Source organism: Molossus molossus, unplaced genomic scaffold (genome assembly GCF_014108415.1).
Source record: "Molossus molossus isolate mMolMol1 unplaced genomic scaffold, mMolMol1.p scaffold_m16_p_4, whole genome shotgun sequence".
Lineage (NCBI taxonomy): Eukaryota > Metazoa > Chordata > Mammalia > Chiroptera > Molossidae > Molossus > Molossus molossus.
The window spans coordinates 95605059-95630300 of record NW_023425377.1 but is presented as its reverse complement, the minus strand read 5'-3'; the positions used below and the strand labels follow the sequence as shown (position 1 = coordinate 95630300).

Sequence of the window (25242 nt, the reverse complement as noted above, 5' to 3'; positions counted from 1 at the left end):
ACTGGCATAGTTTCTGGAAGATTAAAATAACTTGCCTAAGTTAGCATAGTTTGTTAACCCCTAGGAGAACCAGGAAAAGATCAGGATGCCTACACCTTCATTTTATATATATATGAAATAAGTGAATACATATATAAATACATATATAAGTAAATACATATACATACATACACACACACACACATTAAACCATAAGAATACTCAAGCATAGTGTTTAATGTATTTTCTAAAGAAAAAATCACTTGACAATCATCAAATTTAGAGAATAAATTAGATATTTGTGTATAATTTTTTTATTAAATTTTTTTCTTTATTGATATTAGAGTGAGAGGAAGGGAGAGGGAGAGATAGAAACATCAATGAGCGAGAACACTGATTGGCTGCCTCCTGCATGCCCACCACTGGGGATTTGGCCCACAACCTGGGCATGTGTCCTAACCAGAAATTGAACCAGAGACCTCTTGGTGCATGGGTTGACACTCAACCACTGAGCCACACTGGCCGGGCTATTTGTGTATAATTTAATTTAAAATTGTGTATAATTTAATTTGTGATAAGTTAACTGAGGCTTCAATAAATTAGATTTGTTGCAGCACTTTAATAGACCAAAAGTAAAGTTACATCTTAGAGTTATCTTTGGCATTTTCAAATTACTTTCAGTTGTGAAAACTATAGAGTCGGGTTAACACATATATTATTAATAGAATTATATCCTTCTGATAAATTTGTTTGAAAAACATTTTTAAAATTTAAAATATAATTAGCATTTCTATATGTTTTCATTCCCTTCTGAATGGTAAATCATATCATTATTAAATCTCTTACTGATTAAATATCAGCATTATATTCCCACATGTGTATATAATGTGAATTGATAACGTAAGGGGAAGAGCAAGAGATTCCCATATGATCTTATTTTTTATTTTTTAATAGGGTTAATCAATTGACCCATTCAAGACCTGTTGTGAACAGAGAATATCTTGAGTATCATCAGTGTATTGGACAAAGTATCTCATATTATCCTTGTGGATTGCATGGAGAGTTGGAGTTAGCAGAATTAGGTGAGCTTATGATTAAAATACCAATCACACTCAAATATGACTGGTTATTATTTAATAACATGCAAATACCACTGATTCCTCTCATAGCCCCATTGTGTTCATCATCTCAGTCAATTTGGATGAGTATATAAATGGCAAAGTTACAGCTATTTTTATGATAGATGAAAGAATTGATGTTGCAATTTTATAAGCTTGGACAAATAAGCCAAAAACCAAGGTGAAATTTAATGAGGATGAATGCAAAATCTTGCCCATGGCTTCCATCAAATGTGTATTCACCGAATGGAAGACATGAGGCTCACCACAATCATATTAAAATCAGCCAGGTTTTAGGGAACAACGTAAAGGTAATCTATTAATGTGATTCAGTTACCACAGAAGCTAACAAACTTGAAGCTTTTAAATAGAATTATAGAGTCTAGAAAACAGAGTTATAATTTCAAATACCTGGGGGCCAAGCAGGAAATGAGGGTGAGTGGAACAGACAGGAGTGGGGTAATACAGAATGGTGTGACTATAGTGGCAACAGGGTACATTCTCTAGTTAAAGGTATCCCCCTCCTTTTTTTTTTTTTTTTTTTTTTTGTAAATGTAAACTCTGTGTTGCCTGAAGAACAGGGGTCCAGGTTAAAATTGGACTGAAATCAGAATTTGCGTATACTGGCTAAGATCCTCTGTAGGTAGACTAAGTCATACCTGATATCTAGATACCATACTTCAAGAATAACACTGAACACCTCCATTCAAAAGATATAGAGACCAGGATGAAGGGTATAAAAATATAATTTAAAGAAGAATGGTTAAGGTAATTCAGAATTTTTTGGTTAAATGATAAGGATATTTAAGGAAGAGATGATAGTTGTTTTCATGTATTTGATGCATCTGACATTAAAAAGACAACAATGACTAAAGTAAGAACTCATACAAGTGGACTTTTATAGTATTTGTCCTTCTATGAAGGGCTTATTTCGCTTTGCAAATTCATCCATGTTTTATAGCACATGACAGGTGAGACAGAAACCAATCCCTTGAGCAACCTCCCCAAAAGTGAAAACATTGAAACCACACTCCAACTTTTCCCTCCGCAGACAGAAGCTGAGAGTTGAAGGTTTCCTCCCACTTGTTCCTCCCTGAGCTAGGGCAGAGGGTCTATGACCAGTGAGTGTGCTAGTCCAAACCTCTGCCTTTGTTCTCAGTGGTCCTCAAACTGGTGTCTTTTCAAGGTAGAAACGAGTTCCTCAGGAAGCCACCCTGCTAAGTCAGAAGTTGTACCTACAATCCAGCCTCTCTCTCTTCAGGGAGAATCTAAGAAGTGGGTGTTTCCTTCCCCACTGCACTGCACTGCACTGGGGGAGGAACTGTGGTGAGTGAGTGCCATGAATTTCCTACCAAGTTGGACATGGCTGATGTCACACTACCTTGGTCTGTAGGAGCCTCTTAACTGGTGTCAGGATTTCTCACAAAGAGAACTGGTCATTGATTTGTTTTTGAGTCAGTGTCTCTTTAGGACAAAGGAGGGTCGATCTTCCTATTCCAATGTCTTGCTGACATCTCCCACCGGCTCCTTTTTTTTTTTTTATCCTCACCCGAGGATATTTTTCCATTTTTCCATTTTTTGTACAGATGGAGTGGGAGAGAGAGAGAGGAAGGGAGAGAGAGAGAGAAACATGGACATGAAGGGACACATCAAGTGGCTGCCACCCGCATGACCAACCAGGGCCGGGGACAAACTGCAACCGAGGTACGTGCCCTTAGCGGGAACCGAACCCAAGTCTCTCCAGACCGCAGGCCGACGCTCTAACCGCTGAGCCAAACTAGCCAGGGCCCGGCTCTTTCTTTTAAATGTAATCTTAAACATCATTTTTAGGACCCTGACATTATTTGACATTGCTTGCTTTTTCTAATTGCCATGCTATTCCTACAAGCTAATTTCTATGTGAAAAATCCAGCAACTTGTTTCTGATAAATCATTCAATATGACCTGGGGCACATATGCTGAAAATGTGAGTGGTAAATTAATTTAGTGTCCAGTTTTCCTTCAAATATAATCTACTCAAGGTGTTCTCCAAACTATTCCCATGATATTTATATTCAGTTCAGATTTTAATTCCAATATCTTTAAATGGTTATACAGTTCTATGTCTCTTCTCTGCAGAGCTCTGGAACTATGTTTATTACCATGGCAACTAGTGCGAGACATCCAACAGAGCCAGCAGAAATGACTCTCTTACATAAACACAAAAACAAAGTAAATTGAACACTAAGTCACCTGAAGCACCTGCACAGGTTTATACTAGAATCCTTCTTCTCTGAGTCATCTAAACAGGAATTTTAGTAGAGCTTGGAGATGAGAGACTGATGGTAAATTATGTCTCCATTGTTTGATCTTTTCTTCTAGAATAATTGTCCTCATGATCTGATAATAGTGTGAAATGGTACATTTTCTCTTTCACATGAACAGTACTAGAAAGCTTCATGTAATCTGTTTACAGTCACATGATTCACACAGTGGATAATGTGAGCTCATGCCTCCCCTTTGTTTTGCAAAGGTAGTCTCTAAGTGAAGGACCGGATGGAGAGCATGCTGATATTTGCTGAGAATGGCCATAGAAAGAAGAGAATGACCCAATTAATCTAGGGAGAGGTGACTTCTTTGCACCATGATCATAATTCAGCAAGTACACATACTCTTCCTTTGTCCTCCCGTAGCACTCTGATCACAGAAAACATGATTCAACAGAGTCTCTCATACATTTATTTATATTCCTGTAAGTCTGGGAACTCCTGAATGAACTGAAGGGTCTTTACACTGAAGACTAATTTTTAAAGGAGAGATTGGCAAAGTCTACTAAAATGTTGACCTCTCCTGCACCATTAAACCAGCCACAGTTAGCTGAAGTGGTGGAGCACGGGCTTTGCCCAGCCAACGTATACAGGATGTATCTTTACAGTCTTTAAGAATTCAAGACTGTCCACAGATGTTTTATAGAATGGTGGGAAAAATTAAAATGTCAGAGAAGAGGTGATTCCCATGTGTCCTGGATCATCTAGCGACGCCTTGGGCTTGTAGAGCTGTCTGCGATGCAGGTTGTTATGCAGTGATCCAGCTCCCAAAACTAAGGAAGAGAAAGCTTGGAAGATATGCTAACCATGCCATGCAGGACTCACAACACTGCCATATAGTGTTATTTATTGCTAATTTATTCACATTCCACATTTACTTAATATCTGGTATTTTAGAAGCTATTTAAGTGGTTAAGCTTGACTGAACGGTCCATAAAGGGTCACAGAAAACATGATTTTATAGATATATATGGATATATATATATATATATATATATATGACTATACATATGCTATCTCCAAAATATTTGAAGGATATAAAATGCATGTACATATGTAGTCATATATAGAAACCTAGAAGTGTGTATAAATATAATCATATATACAAAATTAGAAGTGTATATTCTTATTTCTGCCCACATGGAAATATGTGATATATAAAAAACTATGGCAGAGAAATCATTAGCTATACCACAAATAATGAAATAAATGTGGAGAACTATCATAACCGAGTAAAAATCTGTTCAATAGCATATCAGTAAAGAAAGCATGCTGTGTTATTGCTGAACGCAAGCAGTAACTGGAACAAAATATAACTTTAATGAAATAAAATTTAATGTAGTTTTATAGAGAAACTGTTATAAAATGGCTTATTTTTATTTATAGTAATATTTTATTGCTTTTATACGTAAATATAAATAAGTATATCTTGTGCCACAGAGTGTTGAAAACAGGTTTCGACCTTTAAAAATATAATCTCAAGTTTTATAATTGTTTGGTAATTTTGATAATTATATGATATGATCATAAATCATATATATAAGAAAAATTTCAAACTATTCCTTACATTTAGGGGAAGAACATCTGCATCAATGGTATTTATGTCATTTATACTATTTATAAACTGTGAAAAATCTATGATGCTGGGTAAAAACAGTATAGTTTCATGGACTATTATCAGATCACATTTATCTTCTGAGAATGGAATAATTAACTTAATTAAATAAGTGTGATACCTTTCTTTTGCAAATGGTTTAAATCGCTTTTATCCAAAGTCATCTTAATTAAAGTGCATGGCTTATTCAGAGGATACAATCTCATCCTCCTAGAAAAGAGAACCAGAGGACATAAATGACTGCAGTGGGGGCCCGAGGAGAGGCAGGAATGAAGAAGCACTTTCTTCTGTAAGCTAATAATTGGGCTGGACGGATTGACAGGTCAATGATAGGTTTATAAAGAGAAGTCATTTCCTATCCCTCAAATCTAAGCATCTGTAGGAACACAATGCAGAGAGGTCCTCTGAAATCATGTTCTGCTCAGACTCATCTAAGAACTGTCCTCTTTTATTGAGAGAAGGGATTATCAAAATGTGCAGTTCTAAAAATAGTGTTTTATAATTGAAAGCCTAATTCTTTCTTAATTATAGGTGTGCTACAGTGGCACTATATAATTAGGGACACTCAGCAGCTCCAAAGTGAGTCAGGCTTTGTCGTTCTCGCTGTACAAGGATGTATGGGTACCACAGCAGAAAACCCTGGAAAATGAAGATGCAGGGTCTTTCTCCTCACACTCTTGGTGGTTACAAGATCACCCTCCATTTACACTCTCTCTAGCAGAACAAAGAAAATATTTATTTCTTCACAGGCCAGTTTGGCTCAGAGGTTAGAGCATTGGCCCACAGACCAGAGCATAGCAGGTTTGATTCTGCTTAAAGGCACGTACCTCAGCTATGGCATGGTCCCCGACCCTGGTTAGGGTCTTGCGGGATGCAACCAGTTGATGTGTCTCTCTCACATCGATGTTTCTCTCTTTCCTCTTTCTTTCTTTTACTGATTATCACTGATGGAATATATAGCTTTTAAATTAAAAATTTTAAAACTGAAGTTGGAATTCTAAAACTAATGCACACTCACTGAATTCACTAAAGCATTATTAATACAACATAGTTTACTATTATTTAACTGAAATCTGAAAATACTTTAGGCTTAAATTGAGTAATTGACATGAGCCTAGAACCAAAGCATAGATCTCTATAAACAAGATGAAATATTCATCTTGTAATTTGGTAAAAGTAAGGTGCTTTCTTCACCCAAAAGTTATACTTTAAGGAAACAGTTAATATTGAGACAAAAAAATTAGAAGTTTGGAATTCTGTTTTAAAAGTGGCTATTTAGTCTCTAAATGGTCTTAGAAAGTATTTTTCATTATTTTGCTAGTTATATATCTTTATTTTTTTAAATATTTCTTGTTGACAGTTTTTCAGATGTCCTGCATTTCCCCCTCTTTACTCCCTCCACACAGCCCCTACCCCCAGGCCATCACCTCCCGATTGTCTATGTCCATGGGCTATACATATAAGTACATAAGTTCTTTGGTTTATCTCTTCTCATTCCCCTACCCCCTCTGAGATATATCAGTGTTTATAATTTAGCCAATGACCCAACTTTTCAAACAAATTTCTCCAATGGCTAAATCCAAAGCTCTTGCTGTGGCAAAAACAGGAACTTGGCTTGATAACTCTCTGATAGTAGAAAATTTTTAGTAAAATAAATAAACAAACCCTTAGTTGTAACAGCATAAGAAGGAAAAAGCTAAAAATATAGCCAAAGTAAGCCATATTACGAAGCATGAGATAGCTATTGGAACTTTAAACATTAGCAAATGGTAAAAATGGTGAAAGTCTTCTCTTCCACATGTAATTAGCTATCTTGAGTCTGAACGTAAGCATAACAGATGGCCAGAGGACAAAATACAATGCGTGTCTTCAGTCTGGCTTCAGCCCACTCCATCTATATCTTCTTTCCTGGCAGATCGGTCAGCATGATAATCAATCTGCCAGGTTTCATCTTGTCTTGAGTCCACCTTACAGGACCCCTTAATGTGCCCAGAATTAAAGGACAGTTGAAACAGAGGACGACCCAAGACTTGTGGTGAATGTTAATTTCAGGACTAGGAGCAAGGTGAATTTCCTTTGCAACTCTTGCCACTACAAGCTGAGAAATACAGCCACAGAGGAAGTTGAGAAAAGCTTTCTGTCTTTAAAAGTAGAATTTAAGAGGTTACAAGAATAAATTATACATGTGGCTCTTATTATATTTCTATTGGACAGCTGACAATGGTCTATTTGTTGCCTGAGTGTTGCTTTGCTTTATTAATCTACATATTTATATTTTATGAACTTTTCTCTGTGTTATAATTCACAATTTTTAAAAGTTTTTAAGAAAAAAATATAACATAAATTATTGTAATTCTTTGGCAATTGTGAATCTTATATAGTAAATATATGGAAATTCTCAAACTAGTCCTTTCATTTAGGTCAAAGGACAAGGATATACCTTAGAATGTATGGAAGAATGTTAATGAAAATCAATGAAATTTTGCTTTTGTAATATCTATGAATTAGCTTTATCTTATTCAGCACATATTAAATAGCATTCTGCAAAGAGAAATTCTTTTTTTTCAAACAGAATCTGGTTTGCATATACTAATGCAAGAAACTCTATGTGCAAAGATATGAGACAGGATACAGAATGATAGAAAATATTCTTGGAAGTCAGAAACAAAATTAAGATAGTCCTTACTATAATCATGGTACCCAATTATCAAAAATTAATATATTTAACACAATTACTCAGAATTTAGCAGCACTAAATTTGATCCAGCTTCGATAAGCATATCTTTGTGTACATAATTTCCCAAATCACAATCATGTTGTATTATTTCAGTGGAGGACTTGACATGGCAAGCTCTTGTTCACTTTGGTGAGGTGTGCTGTTATGTTAGCTTCCCTTTAATTATTCAAACAGAATAAATAGTGGGGCTTGAGGGTACTTTGGAGCCCATATCCTTCTTTCTCTGGAAAAGGAGAAGCTGACTGCAGTGGTCTGTGCACTGAGACCTAGCCACTGTTGGTTCCACAGTTCCTTTTGAAGGTATGTTGACAGGATCGGTGAAGCCCTGATTGAATTTCTACCATGGTAGTTCTCTCACCTTACACACATGAACCAAACAGAGCACGGGGCAGCAGAATAAATCCAGATACCGTTCTCTTCAAGAAAAAATACCACATGAAAAGAACCTTTAGGAGAAAGAGGCCTCTGCACACTTAATAGCTACCGGAATTTGAAAAAATCCTCAAATTTATTTGAGCTTCAGTTTAATAATGCAGAACAAAAACAAAAAAATCATTGCCCCGACGGTCAGACAGAACTATTGTGAGATTCAAAGAGATAATGCATGAGAAATCACTCTGGGAAGCTCTACTAATAAAAGTCATGAGTTCACCTGAATACCAAACATCACTTCTCTAATGCTCTGGGGGAAGGCAAACTCCATAATCCACATACAATGATATATATATTAGAAACATGGTCTCTATGGAATTAGTGCACTAAAATACAAGAATACAAAAGTAGCAGCATTCTTTTGCCCACAGTCACCTACCCTCATCTTGTTTACCAGAGAGTTTGCATATCTTGGTGTCTTGGTAATTACAGCATGTTTCTATGATTAGCTGAGTCAAGGAATACTGAAAAGCTCTGGGACCTTTCATGTGCCATAGTTGAGAGTACTTGTTCTTAGTATTGCCCAAACAAACTAATGACAGTAACTCTCAACAGATGTATACTCACCTGGAAGAAAACGTCTGGAAACAATTATGATTACAGTAGTCATAGACATAGTACTAAGTAAACCATGATATAACAGGCTACTGCCTCATTCATAGATCTCATTTACTTTAAGAGTGTGGAATACTAGTAAAATATATAAATAATTTTGTATCCTGTTGGGATGCAAATAATTAAAACTTCTTCAAAATGTACTTCTAATGAAGAACCTTGCAATATTCTAATTTATTTCAATAGATTCATTGTTATGATCAAGTTAAAATATTATGTTGTATTAGTATTTAAACATGTGTTACATATATGGTCGGAAGTGAGAGTTAGTTGTCAGTAGTAAATCTGTATTACAACACTCATACTTAGAACTGCATTAAAGTGAGAGGAGCTGCTGACAGATCGGCCATACTTCTGCACTTAAATTGCAGTGCCGAACAAAAGCAGTAAGCTTCTATACCCCCCACATATCCAGGTTGTTATCTGTTGTCAGCTGTGACTGCCACAACCACTTTTTCTCCCAACATATCTTCAGCCCCACTGAAGTTATTTGGAAAAAGAGATGGAATAACTTGAAGGCTATTTCATAATACAGGATGAGACAGTCTTCAAATTATAATCTACTATTTCAACAGGTAATGGAAGTCCTGGTCCTAATTCTGCAGTAAAATGGCCTAGATCTCACTCAAACAAACTCAGAGACATTTAAGGATATTTGTGGATTACCAGAGATTATCAGTAGGCATACATATTGTCTTAAGATCTAAATTTATCAGCTGTATTTCAACATTTTAATAGAATGAATTCATGTATAGATGTAATAGTATAATGAAAGAAAACTAAACCAACATCAAGTTATTGGCTGGTCCTATAAACAGAGATCACAAGGACACCAATTTTTTCAAACTTAAAATTATGCAAACTTAAAACATTATAATTATGCTATGCATTTTAAAAAGTTGAAGGTCTTTTTTAGGCTTTTCTTGGAGGGTTTGATGGAAAGTTCAGAATATTCACATATAAACATAATCTGTTTCCTGACACAGAATTAACATAACTAATTTGAAAGTGAGTTTTCAGTTGTAAACTCTGTATGATAAATGTCAGTCATACTTATTTAAAATCAAACAAAAACAGCACACTTTTGTTTAAAAAAAATACCAGTCCATACTTTAGTGTACTTTTCTTCAACTTTGCTCCAAAAATACATTCAAATTTTATAAAACTAAGATTTCATTGCAATATTGTGTTTTTTCCCAAAGGAGTGAGGAATCAAAAAATAGAGGTTAGAGCTAAGGACAGGAAAGGAAGGGAATCAAGCCAAGATCAAGAATGGAAATGGCCCTGGCTGGTTTGGCTCAGTGGTTAGAGTGTCAGCCCGATCAAAGAATCGTGAGTTTGATTCCAGTCAAGGCACGTACCTCGGTTGCAGTTTGGTCCCTGGCCCTAGTTGGGGTCATGCAGGAGGCAACCGATTGATGTGCCTCTCTCACATCGATGTTTCTCTCTCTCCCTCCCGCCCTCCACTCTGTCTGGAAATAAATGGAAAAATAACCTCGGGTGAGGATTAAAAAAAAGAAAAAGAATGGAAATGGATGAAAGAAAACTTGGGGTGGTAAACACACAATACAATATATACAATTGATTTATTGTAGAAGTGTATACCTGAAACCTGTATACTTTTATTAGCGAGTGTCACCAAATAAGTTCAATTAGCAAAAAAAGAAAAAAAAAATTAAAATAGAGTCAGAGACAGATATGGAGGTTACATTCACAAAGCACCTTTGTATAGACCATGGGAGGAGACAAAGGGGGATAAACTTTAACTATGGTAAATTTTAAGAACAAAAGAAGTTACAAAGCAGAATCTCTTACCCTGAAAAACTCTTTCGTGGAGCCAGAGTCTAATGTTCCATAAGCAATTTCTGTTTGCTTAGAAAGATCCTCAGCACTTTCGATGGGAGACACCATCCTCTCTACAGTCAGGAAGGCAGCTAAGTTAGCCGTGTAGGAGGAGATTATGATCAGGGTAAAGAACCACCACACACCTCCAACAATGCGCCCAGAGAGGGATCTAATAACAAGTATGAAATGGATTTGTAAAGTGAAATGAATGACCTAATAAAAAAAACAAGTTAGCAGTATTATGCAAATATTAATTTACAGGGAAATAATTAACTTTGTATTTTTTCAATGTAGCTGCTACTTAATGAAACTGAAAATTATTAAACATTCTGGGCAAGGAATCCAAATTAACTAGATTTGATGAGGTACCTAGAGGCAAAAACTTTCAGATTTCTGAGATTCTTTCAGAATTATAATGCCCAAATTGTGTAAAATGTGAAATCTCATAACAAAGCAATTTCAAGAAATATGCAAATACTCCATCCAATGCTCATTCTACTTTACCCACTCATAGCATAACCAAACATGAACAGGAGAATCTCAGATCACCATCAATTTCAGAACAATGTTGACAAACAAAACCAAATATTAACAATGAAAGAGTATGCACCACAGATATAATTTTAAATACTGAAGAAACCCTCCCTGTAATTCAGCCAGTGAAGTTCCAAAACCCTCAACAAAGGTCCAAAATGTCATTAGTTTTGTGTATGTGCCAAAACATGGGTTTTAGATGCAGCATAGAAGATGAAAAAAAAAAAAATATATATATATATACATATATATATATATATATATATATATATATATATGATACTACAAACAAAGGTATGGAACAAAATATCATTCTACATGAATAAATATCAGATGCTTCATGACATGGACGGTTATCACCCTGTTCCTTTGTGGCTCCTGCTTAAGAAAAAAAGAAAACTCCAGGATAAAATTTAGACATATAAAATTTTGTCAAGATATAAATTCCTAGTTTGAAATATACTAAAATAATGATATTTCTATGGCCATAAATTTATATATATAATACTTTTCAAAAGCCTAATAGATTCCCGATACTTTACTTTAAACCCTAGGGAGATAAATATAGATATGTACACACAGAAATAGATGTATATTATATTATTTAAAAAGATTTGGTGGGATATACATAGAAAGGCATTAGAGTAATAGTAACAAATATAACTGTTTTTCTTTTTTGTTAATAACTCTGTTATGTCTAAAATTTAAACTTGCTACAGTGGCTGAGGTGGCCGAGTGGTTAAGGTGATGACTGCTAAACTTGCTACAGTGAAGAGATAATACTACTAAAAATTTAAACCACAAAAATTTGGCAATTTATGGTCTAAATCAAATTTCCTCAACAATTAACAGTAAGAAGTATTCCTTCTGATTAATCACAGATACTATACCAAATTATTGGGTAATATTTGTAGAATAAACTACTCAATCAGTCAAAAAAAAAAAAAAAGGAGGGAAGCAAATTTAAAAGTAAAAATCTTTTTAGATTAAAAAAAAAGTTGTTGGTAAAATAAAAGAGGAAAGGAGAGAGGAAGTAAGCAGTGAAAAACAAAAAGAATGTAATTAAGAGCCTTTATCATGGTCTCTAAGAGATACAATGAATTAAACAGATACGATAGGATGAAAAGAGTTAAACACTTCTGACATATTTTGAAAGGATATTAAATATATTTTAAATTTGGGAAAGCCCTTATGTAGACATAGCTACTCTCAAAATGTTCACTATTTATTCCACAGTAACAGAAGGTATAATTATATGGCATGTACTCTGTATTTAAGAGGGCAGATTCAGTACCTGACTGCCCAAACCCCTTAAGACAAAACTGATTACACGATAATTGCTCTTAACTCTATACATTGAAATTTGCCATATATTTGAGAATTATTTTTATAAGTCATTCTGTTCCAGTTGTAAAATAGACACAAGGTAAAGACATAAGTTGTTCTCTGATTCAGTACTTAAATCTGATTTAATGAGATTAAATATGCTAATTTATTTAAAGTATTCAAGATAAAAAGCATATTGCACTTACACATTATTCAAAACAGAAAATTGTTGCGCATTTTATTATTTATTTGTGTCTTCAAAGGATTAATTAATGTTTTTGAAAGAGTTCCTGAGAAATTTTATGCAGAGGGGCAAATTCAATTTTATGTTTTATGGTAACAGACAAAAATGTTTACCTCTCAGCATCTGTACTAAAGGAGCTAATAAATGCACATGTTCTAATATTTATTTTTATTTTCTATCAAATAGATATTTTAAAATGGCATTTTGTTTAATTTATTTGAATCCTTTAGAGGTGTTAGAGGAAAAAACAGAAGCAAGCAGAGGAGTAAAAAGTGAACTTTTCAGCATTTTGCTCTCATAATTTTGGTGGTTTTAGTCTTCAGAAAATTATACTTAAAATATTCCAAATGTAACTGCAGGCAAGTGACCAATTCAATAAATCATTCTCAATTAAAATGAGAAGGTTTTATTAATATTAATAATATGGTGACATTTCATATTTTACTTGGAAAGAGATGACAAATACTATTTAAAACATTTAAAGAGCATCTGTAAAGTGATCTGTGCATTTCATGTATTATTATTATTCTAAATTTAGATGTTATGCTGCTCTATTATTTTCTAAACTGGATTAAGTAATGATCACTGCATTTTAAATAAAGATAGCTTGGTTCATTAAAAAAATCATTAAATTTGCCAATATTATGTAATATGTTCCATTTCTAAATGCACATTTCACATAAAATGAAATGCGTATGCTTAAAATCTTTAATAAAGTGAATTCGCCCACATAGTTTCTGTAGCCAAAAACTAATAAATTGAAAACAACAAAAAAATACACTGTCTAAAATCTATCTTACCAGAAAATAAAAAGTATTACATAGTAAAATCAAAAGCACACAAAAAATATCATGTTTTAGAAAGCAGGCTTGTTGAAGAATAGAAGCTCTCTATATGTCACAGTGAGCCCTGGAATGACAGGTTGTTAAATGTGCCCTGTGCTCCAGCCCCCATGTGTAAATATGTTTTTTGTCCCTTGAAAAGCACTGGACACCAAAACAACTACCTCAGAGCCATGATGAACATGGAACAGGGTCTATCTATGAGAAGAAAGGTCAACATATCCTACTTCATGACAAACCCCATACAATTCTCCCTACTTTCTCAAAAGGCAGAGGATAGTTTATGTCATTCTAAGATCATTGCCTTATGTCTCAGGACTAGGATAACATTATGCTTCAGTAGCTTTCTTACCAATGATGAATCATTTTGGTATTACTTATGGACCAGAATGTTCTCTGAGATCTAAATTTGGTTAGTATTTTTTTTCCTCATTATTAGAAACTTCAATTTATGTCTTTAACTTAAGTCAGATCAACTAAATGTAGAGATACAACTATGAAATCCTATAGATCTTGTCAGAGATTATCAGAATTATATATACATAAAAATATACATGCCATAAAAATACCATTGGCATATTTATAATTCAATGTAGTTCCACAGAAAGACCATAGAAAATATGATTGAATTAAGATTGTTTAGATAGATATAATTCATAAAAGTTTGACCTACTGTCAGAGAGGTAAGTGATTGATAATTTCTGCATACATTATATTTTTGAGCTTCTCATATAATTTTTTAAAATTAATTACTTATTTTCCCCCAAACTGCCAAAAAAGTTAACAATATAATGAAATAATATTAGAAAAGTCACCCTCTTCTATGGTTATTAAAATATCCCATAGAATCAAAGGAAGGTAATCAAAACCAATTTAAAATATACCAACAGATAGATAACAATTTAGGCTTTAAATATGAAAGCAATCACACTAGAAATGGTATAATTTCTTCTTCAGAAGAGCAAGATATGTGGGTCATTCTTATTCATGTATATAACATGAACAAAAGCAATATTAGTTTTGTGATAAATTCATCATATTTAGAAATTCTAGTGCAGGAATTAACATATCATAATGAGAAGGTAGGTGTATGAATTTATTCCATGATGTATGTATTACCATTCAATTACTACCCAACCATGTGTTTCTAGATATTTGTAAAATGTTATCATAATGTCCTTTTAATCCAGCAACCTAACCTCAAAAAAAAAGCAAATTTTATCATCTCTCCCACACCATTTCAATGAGCTAATGATGGGAAAATAAAAGAGATGGGATGTGTGCCAATGAAGTTTTGTAAACACACTATTTGTTTTGAAATTTATACGTAAGATTGCCCATTTTCCCATATACAGGTCTGTGGATCAACACACAGATGACTGTAAAATGAGAACATGCAGCAAAAACACGGTACCCCTCCAAGAAGGCATGGAATGATAGGAACCTTATGCATTTTATAGCCTCTCCATGGTGTGTATAATTTCACCAGGGAAATATAAGGTCAACATTCAAAGAACGTTGCTCAAATATTTCACAGACTTATGCTGATTTTAAGTGCCTGTCATTGAGTCTTAAATGGCTCAGACAGGTAGTCAGCAGCTGGTTATTTCTTTAGAGTGAATTCATAAACACCATGAATGTCTGCTTGAGACCTAAAATGCACAAAGTTGAAGCAGGTGAGTAACCAACCTTGGCGAAATATCGCATCCTTGCTGCATAAAGGCACCCAAGGAAAACCAGAGACTATTAAAAATCCCAAATTCATTAGTTGATTCACTACTTTGTGTTTCTCTTCCATCTTCAAACTCCTCAGTGTGCCACTCGTAGGGGCTAAATCTGCTGACCAGGAATAAAACTACACTGACCCCAATGTAGGCAAAAACAATGCACATCCAGATCTCATAGGCTAAAGGATCAAGAAATGAAAACACTCCTGGTTTGGACTTCTGAGGCTTCTTGATCATGATAGAGATCCCGAGGCTCATAAAGGGCTTTGAGAAGTCAATCACCTCTTCTCTCACAAGGGTAATAGTTAATGGAGCGATTGCAATATCAGCTTTCTGTAAGGGAAACAAAGGAAAGTAATAGTACCTGGAGTTGTGGTCAGAAAGGAAACATGGTTACATTATTGGATTAAAAACGAAGGAAAGGAAATCAAGAATATGGCCATAATTATTTCCCTGGTAGAGCCCCAGTAAAGAGTAAACAAAAAAGCAATTTGTTCCCCAGATATCCCTCCTTTTGCTAAATACATAGTGCACCCATCTGGCTCGATTATGCTAATTCCATCTTTACACTACATCTGTGCCTTTACAGCCTTTGAACAATGCATATAGCCCAGATGCTTCCAGACAGATGAAATGCCTGTATCACTTTATCTGCATGTTTGCTTCTGATTCCATCTTTAATCTTCATATGTTCACAAGGAGATAAGATAGCATTCCTAGAGTAATGTGGGAAACCAACAACCTCCGACATAGGTACTTTGCAGGGGGGGGGGGAGGCATTCTGTCAACAATAGTTCAAATCAAATGACTCTCTATGAGAAGAGCTATACTTACCCCATAGACAAGTTCTCCAACCATCCCATTCCAAATTTTCGTGTCTGCATCCCTGGCCCCATACTTGCCATCCCCAACAATTGTCAGCTTGTACTTGAACCCACAATGTTTGGCGATTTCTGCAGCCAAGTCAACACAGTAGCCTTCATAGCGCTCATTGCCATCAAGCATTTCATGATTTTTCTTCATCATAACATATGGAGATTCCTATAAGGAAAGACAGTGTTTCCATTGATAAAAATAGCTTTGTCAATTATTTACTCTCTAAATCAAATCCTCTGTTTTAATAATTACTTGTTAGCCAGAGACGCTGTAGAATATAGATAAAAAAAATTAAGCATAATACTTCTGGAAAAAAGTTCTTATATATCTATCATTATATTTCATTTACGTGGCTTATACCTAGCCACGCCAAAGTAAATAAGAGACTCCAAAGTACAAACCATTGTCATGTCCCCTTGTCATGTCTATAATTCCTAGGATTTAGAGAGAAAGAATTCTGCTCAACAGCTTTTTAATTCAACTCTGGACGCACCACACTGTTATTCTATGTGAAGGCTATGCCAACCCCAAGAACCACCATTCACCCAAAACCCTGTTTCACTGCTTCAAGCATAGGGTTCATATAGAAATCAGGTTGGTCAGCGACATACAGATGGAAAAGATCATTGTCATGATGAAGTTCTGATTCTACCTTCTCACACTTCAGGTCTCACTTCATCTATGAGATATAATATCCTAGACTGATGCTACAAGGATAGCTAGAGAGTAGCTTCCCCCTGTAAACATAAAAATAGTAAACATGCAAAGAATGATTCAACACAGCCCAGAATTTTCCACTGAAAAGTGGCACCAAGGATATATGGGGTCTTAGTGAGATAGTTCCTCTCAATGGCATGATTAAGACAAGAATCCTATTAAGATATTTCTAAAAGCCTACTTTTTTTTTTTTTTACCAAATCCTTATTTTGGAAGATATTTTCTCCTCAATATTGTTAGGATTATGACTCCCACAAGATACTACATCCTTGCTTAGCAAAATAAAATAAAATTGTTTTGTCACAAAATTATGTATTATTAGTAAACCCCATTTCCTCTATTTTATTTCACCAACAGCTTGCCATGCTGATCTAATCTCCCTTCCTTATATCCAAAACCTAGATGTTTAAGATCCATTTCAATTTTATCTCATGCATTCAATACGCATTTATTTAGCACAGTCTATGTGCTCACTACCATGTTGAGACTTGGAGTTAAAGAGAAAAGAGATTATTCTCGCCTTTAAGGAGTTCATTTTTTATTATAGAGAAATAGAAGCTGGCAACATTATTAAGCCATGTAACAAATGTGAAGACAAAATGTACCCACAATGGTATGGGAATGGAAAGGTGAAGCACCTGAGCAAATACAAGGAATGCTCTTTAAGATTATCCCCAGTTGTTCACCTGGGTATGTACGAGGTTAGAAATGATCTGTCTAGCGAATTCTCAGTATTGAAGAGGTAGGAAATATTTTTTAATGCTTTAGCTAGTGTTTGTGTAGTCCTTTTGACAGAGTAAATATTCAATAAGTGATTAAAACTTTGCAAAAGCAACACTGTAATAGTTATTGTCGTAAAATAAAAATGACGATTCTAGTCGACACATACCTTTCATAAGAAAAATAAAATAAAACATAGGCATATGTAGCTAATTACCAAAATTGTAGTGACAACAACAGTCTTATTCTCAAGCCCAGAGGTGTCGTTTCCAGAAGGTAGCTCAGTAAGGGTAACAACCATTTTGTCCACTTCACTCCAGTATCCGATCTGAAAAAGGTTACAGAAGGTGGGCACATGGATACATGACCTTTTTATTAGAGAAATGTTGAATTATTTTCTAACCCATGCCTGAATCTAAAATTGCACCTATATTAACTAGGCTTCTTCTAAACAACTGTGTGTCTTTAATATGTGTGAACCTGCCCTGGCCGGTTTGGCTCAGTGGTTGGAGCATTGGCCTGTGGTCCAGAGAGTCCTGGGTCCGGTTCCCGCTAAGGGCGCGTACCTCGGTTGCAGTTTGTCCCCGGCCCTGGTTGGTCATGCAGGTGGCAACCATTCAATGTGTCCCTTTCACACTGATGTTTCTCTCTCTCTCTCTCTGTTCCTCTCTCTCCCTCCCACTCTACCTGAACAAAAAATGGAAAAATGTCCTCGGGTGAGGAAAAAAAATATGTATGTACCTAACAAAAATAAAAAGGGACTATAAAACAAACAGAACAATTCTTAAAAGTAGTTTGTCTTTTCATGTTCACTTGTCATATTCTCCAAGGACCATTTGCTTTGGAGTGATCATATAGAAATATAAATAAAGTCCAAAGAATGGCGTTTGAGTCATAAAAATTAAAACAAAAAGACGCTGAACAGTTACATGCATCTTTGCACCGGCTGTGTTCTGTTTTCTGAACCAGGAACTTCAGCAATAGTTCTTTTTCTTTTTAAATTCTTTTTCTACCTTGGTCTAAAAAAGTATAACAGTTCTATTTACAGTTCTATTTAAATATTACATTTCAGTGTTACTTTTTAAAAAAATTATTTTTATTAATTTGTTTTTGTTACAGATATTTCTCCTTTTACCCCATTGAAACCCTTCTCCCCATCTCCGCCCCCCCGCCGCCCCACCCCATCCTCAGCTTTGTTGTCTGTGTCCATTGATCATGCATACATACATATAAGTTCTGTGATTTATCTCTTCCCCCCTAACACTCCTTCTTCTGAGGTTGGTCAGTCTGTACCCTACTTTTATGTCTCTGGGTCAATTTTGTTCATCAGTTTGTTTAGTTCATTATATTCCACAAATAAGTGAGATCATGTGATATTTCAGTGTTACTTACCCGAAATGAATAGATTGGATTTAGAAGAAACCTGTCTGGTTCTGGAAGTTGTAAAACTCTGTCTATGGAAAACAAACCTTCAGGCCTTTGGAAGCTGAGGGGATGGGTTAGCTAATTCACCTTCGCACACTGCAAACTGCCTTTGAATCCCTAATGATTTACCTTCCGGGGCCCATTCGTTTTGAGCTCCATGATGTTAATCGTATAGTTTATTCTTTTTCCATTCTGGTCAAACTTTATATTTCCCGAGAGACCTTCAACCTGAACCTAGTGAGAAAATGGGAAAGGAGCACAGTTACTAATTCACTTCAACCGAAGATGCCAAGTGCACAGATTACTCTCACTGGGCTCAAGTCAAGAAAACTTCCTTTATGAGATGTCTTTTCACTCTTCAACCTACTTTTGTATATTTAGGAAGTAATACTCCCGTTGTATTAAACATAAAGAATCAAACAAGGATGGCTAATTCAGCAGGAAAAAAAAAATGGTGTCACTGTTAAATCACATAAAAAATCATGTTGCGTGACTGACCTGTTTGAGGGCCCTTTCTATTTCCACACCTTGTCCCCAGGGGACTGCTGGGTTGGCCAGACAGTCTCCCGCATTCCCCCTTCGGGAGATTTCAATTCTCTGCTTCCGTAGGTTGCGGAAAGCTTCAGTCATCACTTGCACAGCATCATAGGTCAGAGCAGAAGTGTACTGAAAAGTATCACACACATTTCATGAGAATGGGAGAAAATTCCACCTCATCCCACACTGGCAATCAAGACCACAGTTGCCCACCATCCAATACCATATCAAGTCCACACATTCAGACACTGTTTCTGCATCTAGAAACTTAAGAATCTAAGAGAAGCAGTAAAGAATCCTGGGACTATGGAAAGTACTCTTCACTTGCAACATTTTCTGTTTGGTTAATATGTCACTGATTTCAGGTGACACCTTTTATAATAACTATGTCAGTGTTTTTGTTTGTTTCTTTATAACCAGCTTCTCATTAGAGCATCACTGTATAGCCTGCTCTGGTGATATAGGAAGTATCAAATCAAGCAGGAACTATTTCTCCACTGTCCAATGAGAAACTCATTTGACAATAAGGAAAATAAATATTGATCGGTTCATGATCCTTTATCTCAAATCAACCCTAGTGATGCTCATGTACACTTGCAATGGACTTTGGAGTGTTTGTCTTTAACTTCCCCTGAATGTTTATGGCGACCACCAAATGTCCTAAGTTCTGTGCCCCTTCAATAGTCTGTGATAACATTGGTTCCAAACTGATGGTCTTCAGATCCTATTAGCACAGCAAGATTATTACAGGAGCTAACAACCAAGGAGAAAAAAAGCTACATGTATATTACACATTGCCAGTATTATTATGTACACATTTATACACTGCCATCTATCAACTGTATGATGCTGCTGCCAGTAATAATAAGTCACATTGTAACATAAAAGCTTTAATGAATGCTGAGGAAATTTCTGTTATAGAGTATTTTTCAATCTGTAGGTAACAAAAGTACAGAGCAATATCATACTGACTTTATGACACTCAGATTTTCAACTATGAATTCAGTGAACACCCAATATTTCCAAATAATCCTCCTTTCTTTCTAGAGTTCTCCCACTCTGAAAAATGACTAGAGTATTTTAGAACTCTTTATCTTCATGAATACCTGTACTTCCCTATGCTTCTCCTTTTCTGAATTCTGATTATCTTGCCCTACATGTCACTGAGAAAATAGAAAGCATCAGACAAAACCCCTTAGCTTTCAACCATAACACTACCAGCTCCTCCTTCTCTGTTTCCCTCCCATGTTGACAACATGGGAGGTGACCATACTCCTGCATCAGGACAGCACTCCAACAGTGCACTTATCCAGTCCCTCTGACCTGAGGACTTTGATTTTCCTGCAGCTGCACCCTCAATGCCCTGCTTCGGCCTTTTTTCTGTTTCTATCATTTTTATTAGCAAATCAACTGCTCTAATATCTCTACCACAAATAAAGATAGATAGATAGATGATTGATAGACATAGATAAATAGATTATATATATATGTAGATAGAGTAACTGCTTTAGCTATGCATCTCCTTCCAATTACCACTCTTTTTCTGTTTCCATCATAAAAATTTTAAAAAAATGTTTTTTTTCATGTATTGGGGTGAATTGGTTAATAAAAATTATATAGGTTTCAGGTCTACAGTTCTATAATACATCATCTGTTTATTGTATTGTGTGTGCACCACCCCAAGTCAAGTCTCCTCCCATCACCATTTAACCCCGGCTTTACCCTCTTCTACCTCCTCCCACCTCTCTGTCCCTGGTATCACCATGGTACATTACTGTTGTCTGTATCTATAAGGGTTTCTTTCTTTGCTTAATTCTTCCACCCTTATCACACAGCCCTCTAACCCTCCTCCCCTCTGACAGCTATCAATCTGTTATCTATGAGTCTGTTTCTATTTTGTTTGTCAGTTTATTTTGTACATTTGATTCTATGTATAAGTGAAATCATATGCTATTTGTCTTTCTCTGACTGGCTTGTTTCACTTAGCATAATGCTCTCCAGGTCCATCCATGGTGTCACAAAAGGTAAGATTTCCTTCTTTTTTGTAGAGTAGTATTCTATCATGTAAATGTACCATGGATTTTTTATACAGTCATCTACTGATGGGCACTTGGGCAGCTTCCAAATCTTGGCTATTGTAAACAACACTGCTGAGAATATAGGATGCATATATTCTTTTGAGTAAGTATTTTAGATGTTTTTGGATATATTATCAGAAGTGGAATTGCTGGGTCATAAGGCAGTTCCATTTTCAATTTTTTGAGTTAACTGCTTTCCACAGTGGATGCACCGGTCTGTATTCCCACCAACAGTGCATGAGGGTACCATTGTCTTCACATCCTTGCCAACACTTGTTTGTTGATTTACTGGTGATAGCTGTTCTGACAGGTGTGAGGTGATATCTCATTAAGGTTTTAATTTGCATTTCTCTAATGATTAGTTGAACATCTTTTCATGTCTATTGGTCATCCGTATGTCCTCTTTGGAGAAATGTCTATTTATGTCCTTTGCCCATTTTTTAATTGGATAGTTTTTGGGGGGAGTTGTTGAATTGTATAATTCTCCATTATTTTTGGATATTAACCCCTTATCAGATGCATCATTCATGAACATATTCTCCCATTCAGTGGCTTGTCTTTACATTTTGTTGATGGTTTCCTTTGCTATGCAAAAGCTTTTTGGTTTGATGTATTCCCATTTGTGTGTGTGTGTGTGTGTGCATGTGTGTGTATATATATACGTGTGTGTGTGTGTGTATTTTTTTACCCTCACCCGAGGACATCCTTGCATTTATCTTCAGGTAGAGTGGGAGGGAGAGAGGGAGCACCAGAGAGAAAGAAACATCTATGTGAAAGAGACACATCTAGTGGTTGCCACCCACACGACCCCACCAGGGCTGGGGACAAACTGCAACCGAGGTATGCGCCCCTAGCAGGAACCAAACCTGGGTATCTCCAGTTCATGGGCCAATGCTCTAACTGCAAAGCCAAACCAGCCAGGGCCCATTTGTATATTTTTTATTTTGTTTCCCTTGCCTGAGGCAATATATCAGAAAAAATACTGCTATAAAAAATGTCAAGCCCTGGCCAGTTTGGCTCAGCAGTTAGAGCGTCAGCCTGCGGTCCGGAGAGACCCGGGTTCGGTTCCCGCTAAGGGCACGTACTTCGGTTGCAGTTTGTTCCTGGCCCTGTTTGGTCGTGCGGGTGGCAGCCACTCGATGTGTCCCTTCACGTCGATGTTTGTCTGTCTCTCTCCCTTCCTCTCTCTCCCTCCCACTCTATCTGTACAAAAAATGGAAAAAGATCCTCGGGTGAGGATAAAAAAAAAAAATGTCAAATATTTTACTGCCTAGGTTTTCTTCTAGGATTCTTATGGTTTTGAGTCTACATTTAAGTCTTTAATCTATTTTAAGTTTATTCTTGTTCATGGTATAAGAAAATGGTCTAGTTTCATTTTTTTTTGCACATATCTGTCCAGTTTTCCTGACACCATTTACTACATTGACTATCTTCTGTATGTTTTTTACTCCTTTGTTAAATATTAATTAACCATAAAGACATAGGTTTATTTCTTCTCTCTTTAATAATCTATGTGTCTGTATTTACGCCAGTACCATGCTGTTTTTATTACTCTGGCCTTGTGGTGTATAGTTTAATATCAGATAGCATGATTCCTCCAACTTGGTTCTTGTCTCAAGATTGCTGTGGCTATTTGGGTCTTTTGTCATTCTATATTAATTTTAGGAATATTTGTTCTAGTTCTGTGAAATATGTCCTTGGTATCTTGATAGGAATACCATTGAATATATAGATTGTTTTGGGTAGAATGGGCATTTTAATAATGTTAATTCCTATTTATGAGCAAGGTATAAGTTTCTACTCATTTGTATCTTCTTGTTTATTTCTTCAGTATCTTATAATTTTCTGAGTACAGATCTTTTATATCCTTGGTTAAATTTATTCTTAAATATTTTATTTATTTAAATGCAATTATAAATGGGATTGTTTTCTACTTTCCATTTATGGTAATTCATTACTGGTATATCATTATGCCACAGATTTCTGGATATTTATTTTGATTTTGTAACCTGCTACTTTTTCAGTTCTAGTAGTTTTTGGTGGAATCTTTAGGGCTCCCTACATACAGTATTATGCCATCTGCATATAATGAGAGTTTATTTCTTCCTTTCCAATTTGGATGCCTTTTATTTCTTCTTCTTTTCTGATTGCTGTGGCTAGGACTTCCAGTACTATGTTGAATAAAAGTGGTGAAAGCAGACATCCATGTCTTGTTCCCAATCTTAAGGGAAATGTTTGTAGTTTTTTTCCCCCATTGAGTATGATGTTAGTGTTGGTTTGTCATATATGGCCTTTATTATACTGATGTATGTTCCTTCTATTCCCACTTTTCTTAGAGTTGTGTTTTTGTTTGTTTGTTTGTTTGTTTTTATCACAAATTGGTGCTGGATTTCATTAAATGCTTTCCTTGCATCTATTGATATGACCATATGGTTTTTATCTTTCATTTTGCTTATGTGACATATTACATGCATTAATGTGTGGATATTGTGTCAGTATACATCCCCAGAATAAATCTCACTTGATGGTGTATGAACTTTTTAATGTATTGCTGGATCCAGTTTGCTAAAATTTGTTGAAAATTTTAGTATTTATGTTCATCAGGGACAATGGACTATAATTATTTTTTTCTTCATAGTGTCTTTTTTTCTGGTTTTGGAACTAGAATAACGCAGGTCTTGTAAAATGAACCTGGGAGTCTCCTTCCTCTTGAAATTTTTGGAATAGTCTGAGAAGGATAGGTGTTAATTCTTCTTTGAATGTTTGCTAAAATTCACTTGTGAAGCTATTCAGTCCAGAACTTGTGTTTATTGGTAGTTTTTAAATTACTGCTTCAATTTTATTAGTTGTAATCTGTCTATTCAGAGTTTCTGCTTTTTCCTGATTCAGTTTTGGAAGATTGTATGTTTGTAGAAATTTATCCATTTTGTCCAGATTGCTCCATTTGTTGGCATATAGTTGTTCATAATATTTTCTTACAATCACTTGTATGTCCATGGTGTTAGATTGTTTACTTGAGGTAGGCCTGTAATGCTATGAATTTTCTTCTTGAGACTACTTTCTGTGTGTCAATAGATTTTGGGATGTTGTGTTCTCCTTTTCATTTGTTTCAAGGTATCTTTTGATTTCTTGATCTCATTGCTAACCCATTCATTGTTTAGTAATATGATATTTAGACTCCATGTGTTTGTGTTTTTTTAATTTTTTTCCTTGTGATTGATTTCTAGTTATCTATCATTACGGTTAGAGAAGATGCTTGATATGGTTTCAATATTTTTAAATCTACTGAGACTTGTTTTTTGTTGTTGTTGTTGTAAGATGTGGTCTATCCTAGAACATATTCCATGTGCCCTTGAAAAGAATGTATATTTTGCTTCTTTGGGGTGAAATGCTCTGAAGAAAACAATTTAATTCATCTGATCTAGTATGTTATGTAAGGTTGCTGTTTCCTAGTGTATTTCCTGTCTGGAAGATCTATCCATTGATGTCAGTAGGGTTGTAAAATAACTTACTATGACTGTGTTACTCTTAATCTCTTCCTTTATCTCCATCGAGATTTGCTTTATGTA

General features: G+C 35.3%; 1 protein-coding gene across 4 annotated transcripts in view; it reads right to left on the bottom strand.

Moving 5' to 3' along the window:
- GRIA2 (glutamate ionotropic receptor AMPA type subunit 2) overlaps positions 1 to 25242 on the bottom strand; it is a 141337-nt gene that overhangs the window by 12348 nt on the left and 103747 nt on the right. For all 4 annotated transcript variants that reach the window (XM_036240483.1, XM_036240480.1, XM_036240482.1 and 1 more), the window contains exons 7-12: positions 19557 to 19724; positions 19188 to 19292; positions 17851 to 17961; positions 16155 to 16361; positions 15283 to 15653; positions 10618 to 10816 (exon numbers count right to left, since the gene is read on the bottom strand). In XM_036240483.1, coding sequence (XP_036096376.1) covers positions 10618 to 10816; positions 15283 to 15653; positions 16155 to 16361; positions 17851 to 17961; positions 19188 to 19292; positions 19557 to 19724 — 1161 coding nt within the window. The remainder of the gene's footprint in view (positions 1 to 10617; positions 10817 to 15282; positions 15654 to 16154; positions 16362 to 17850; positions 17962 to 19187; positions 19293 to 19556; positions 19725 to 25242) is intronic.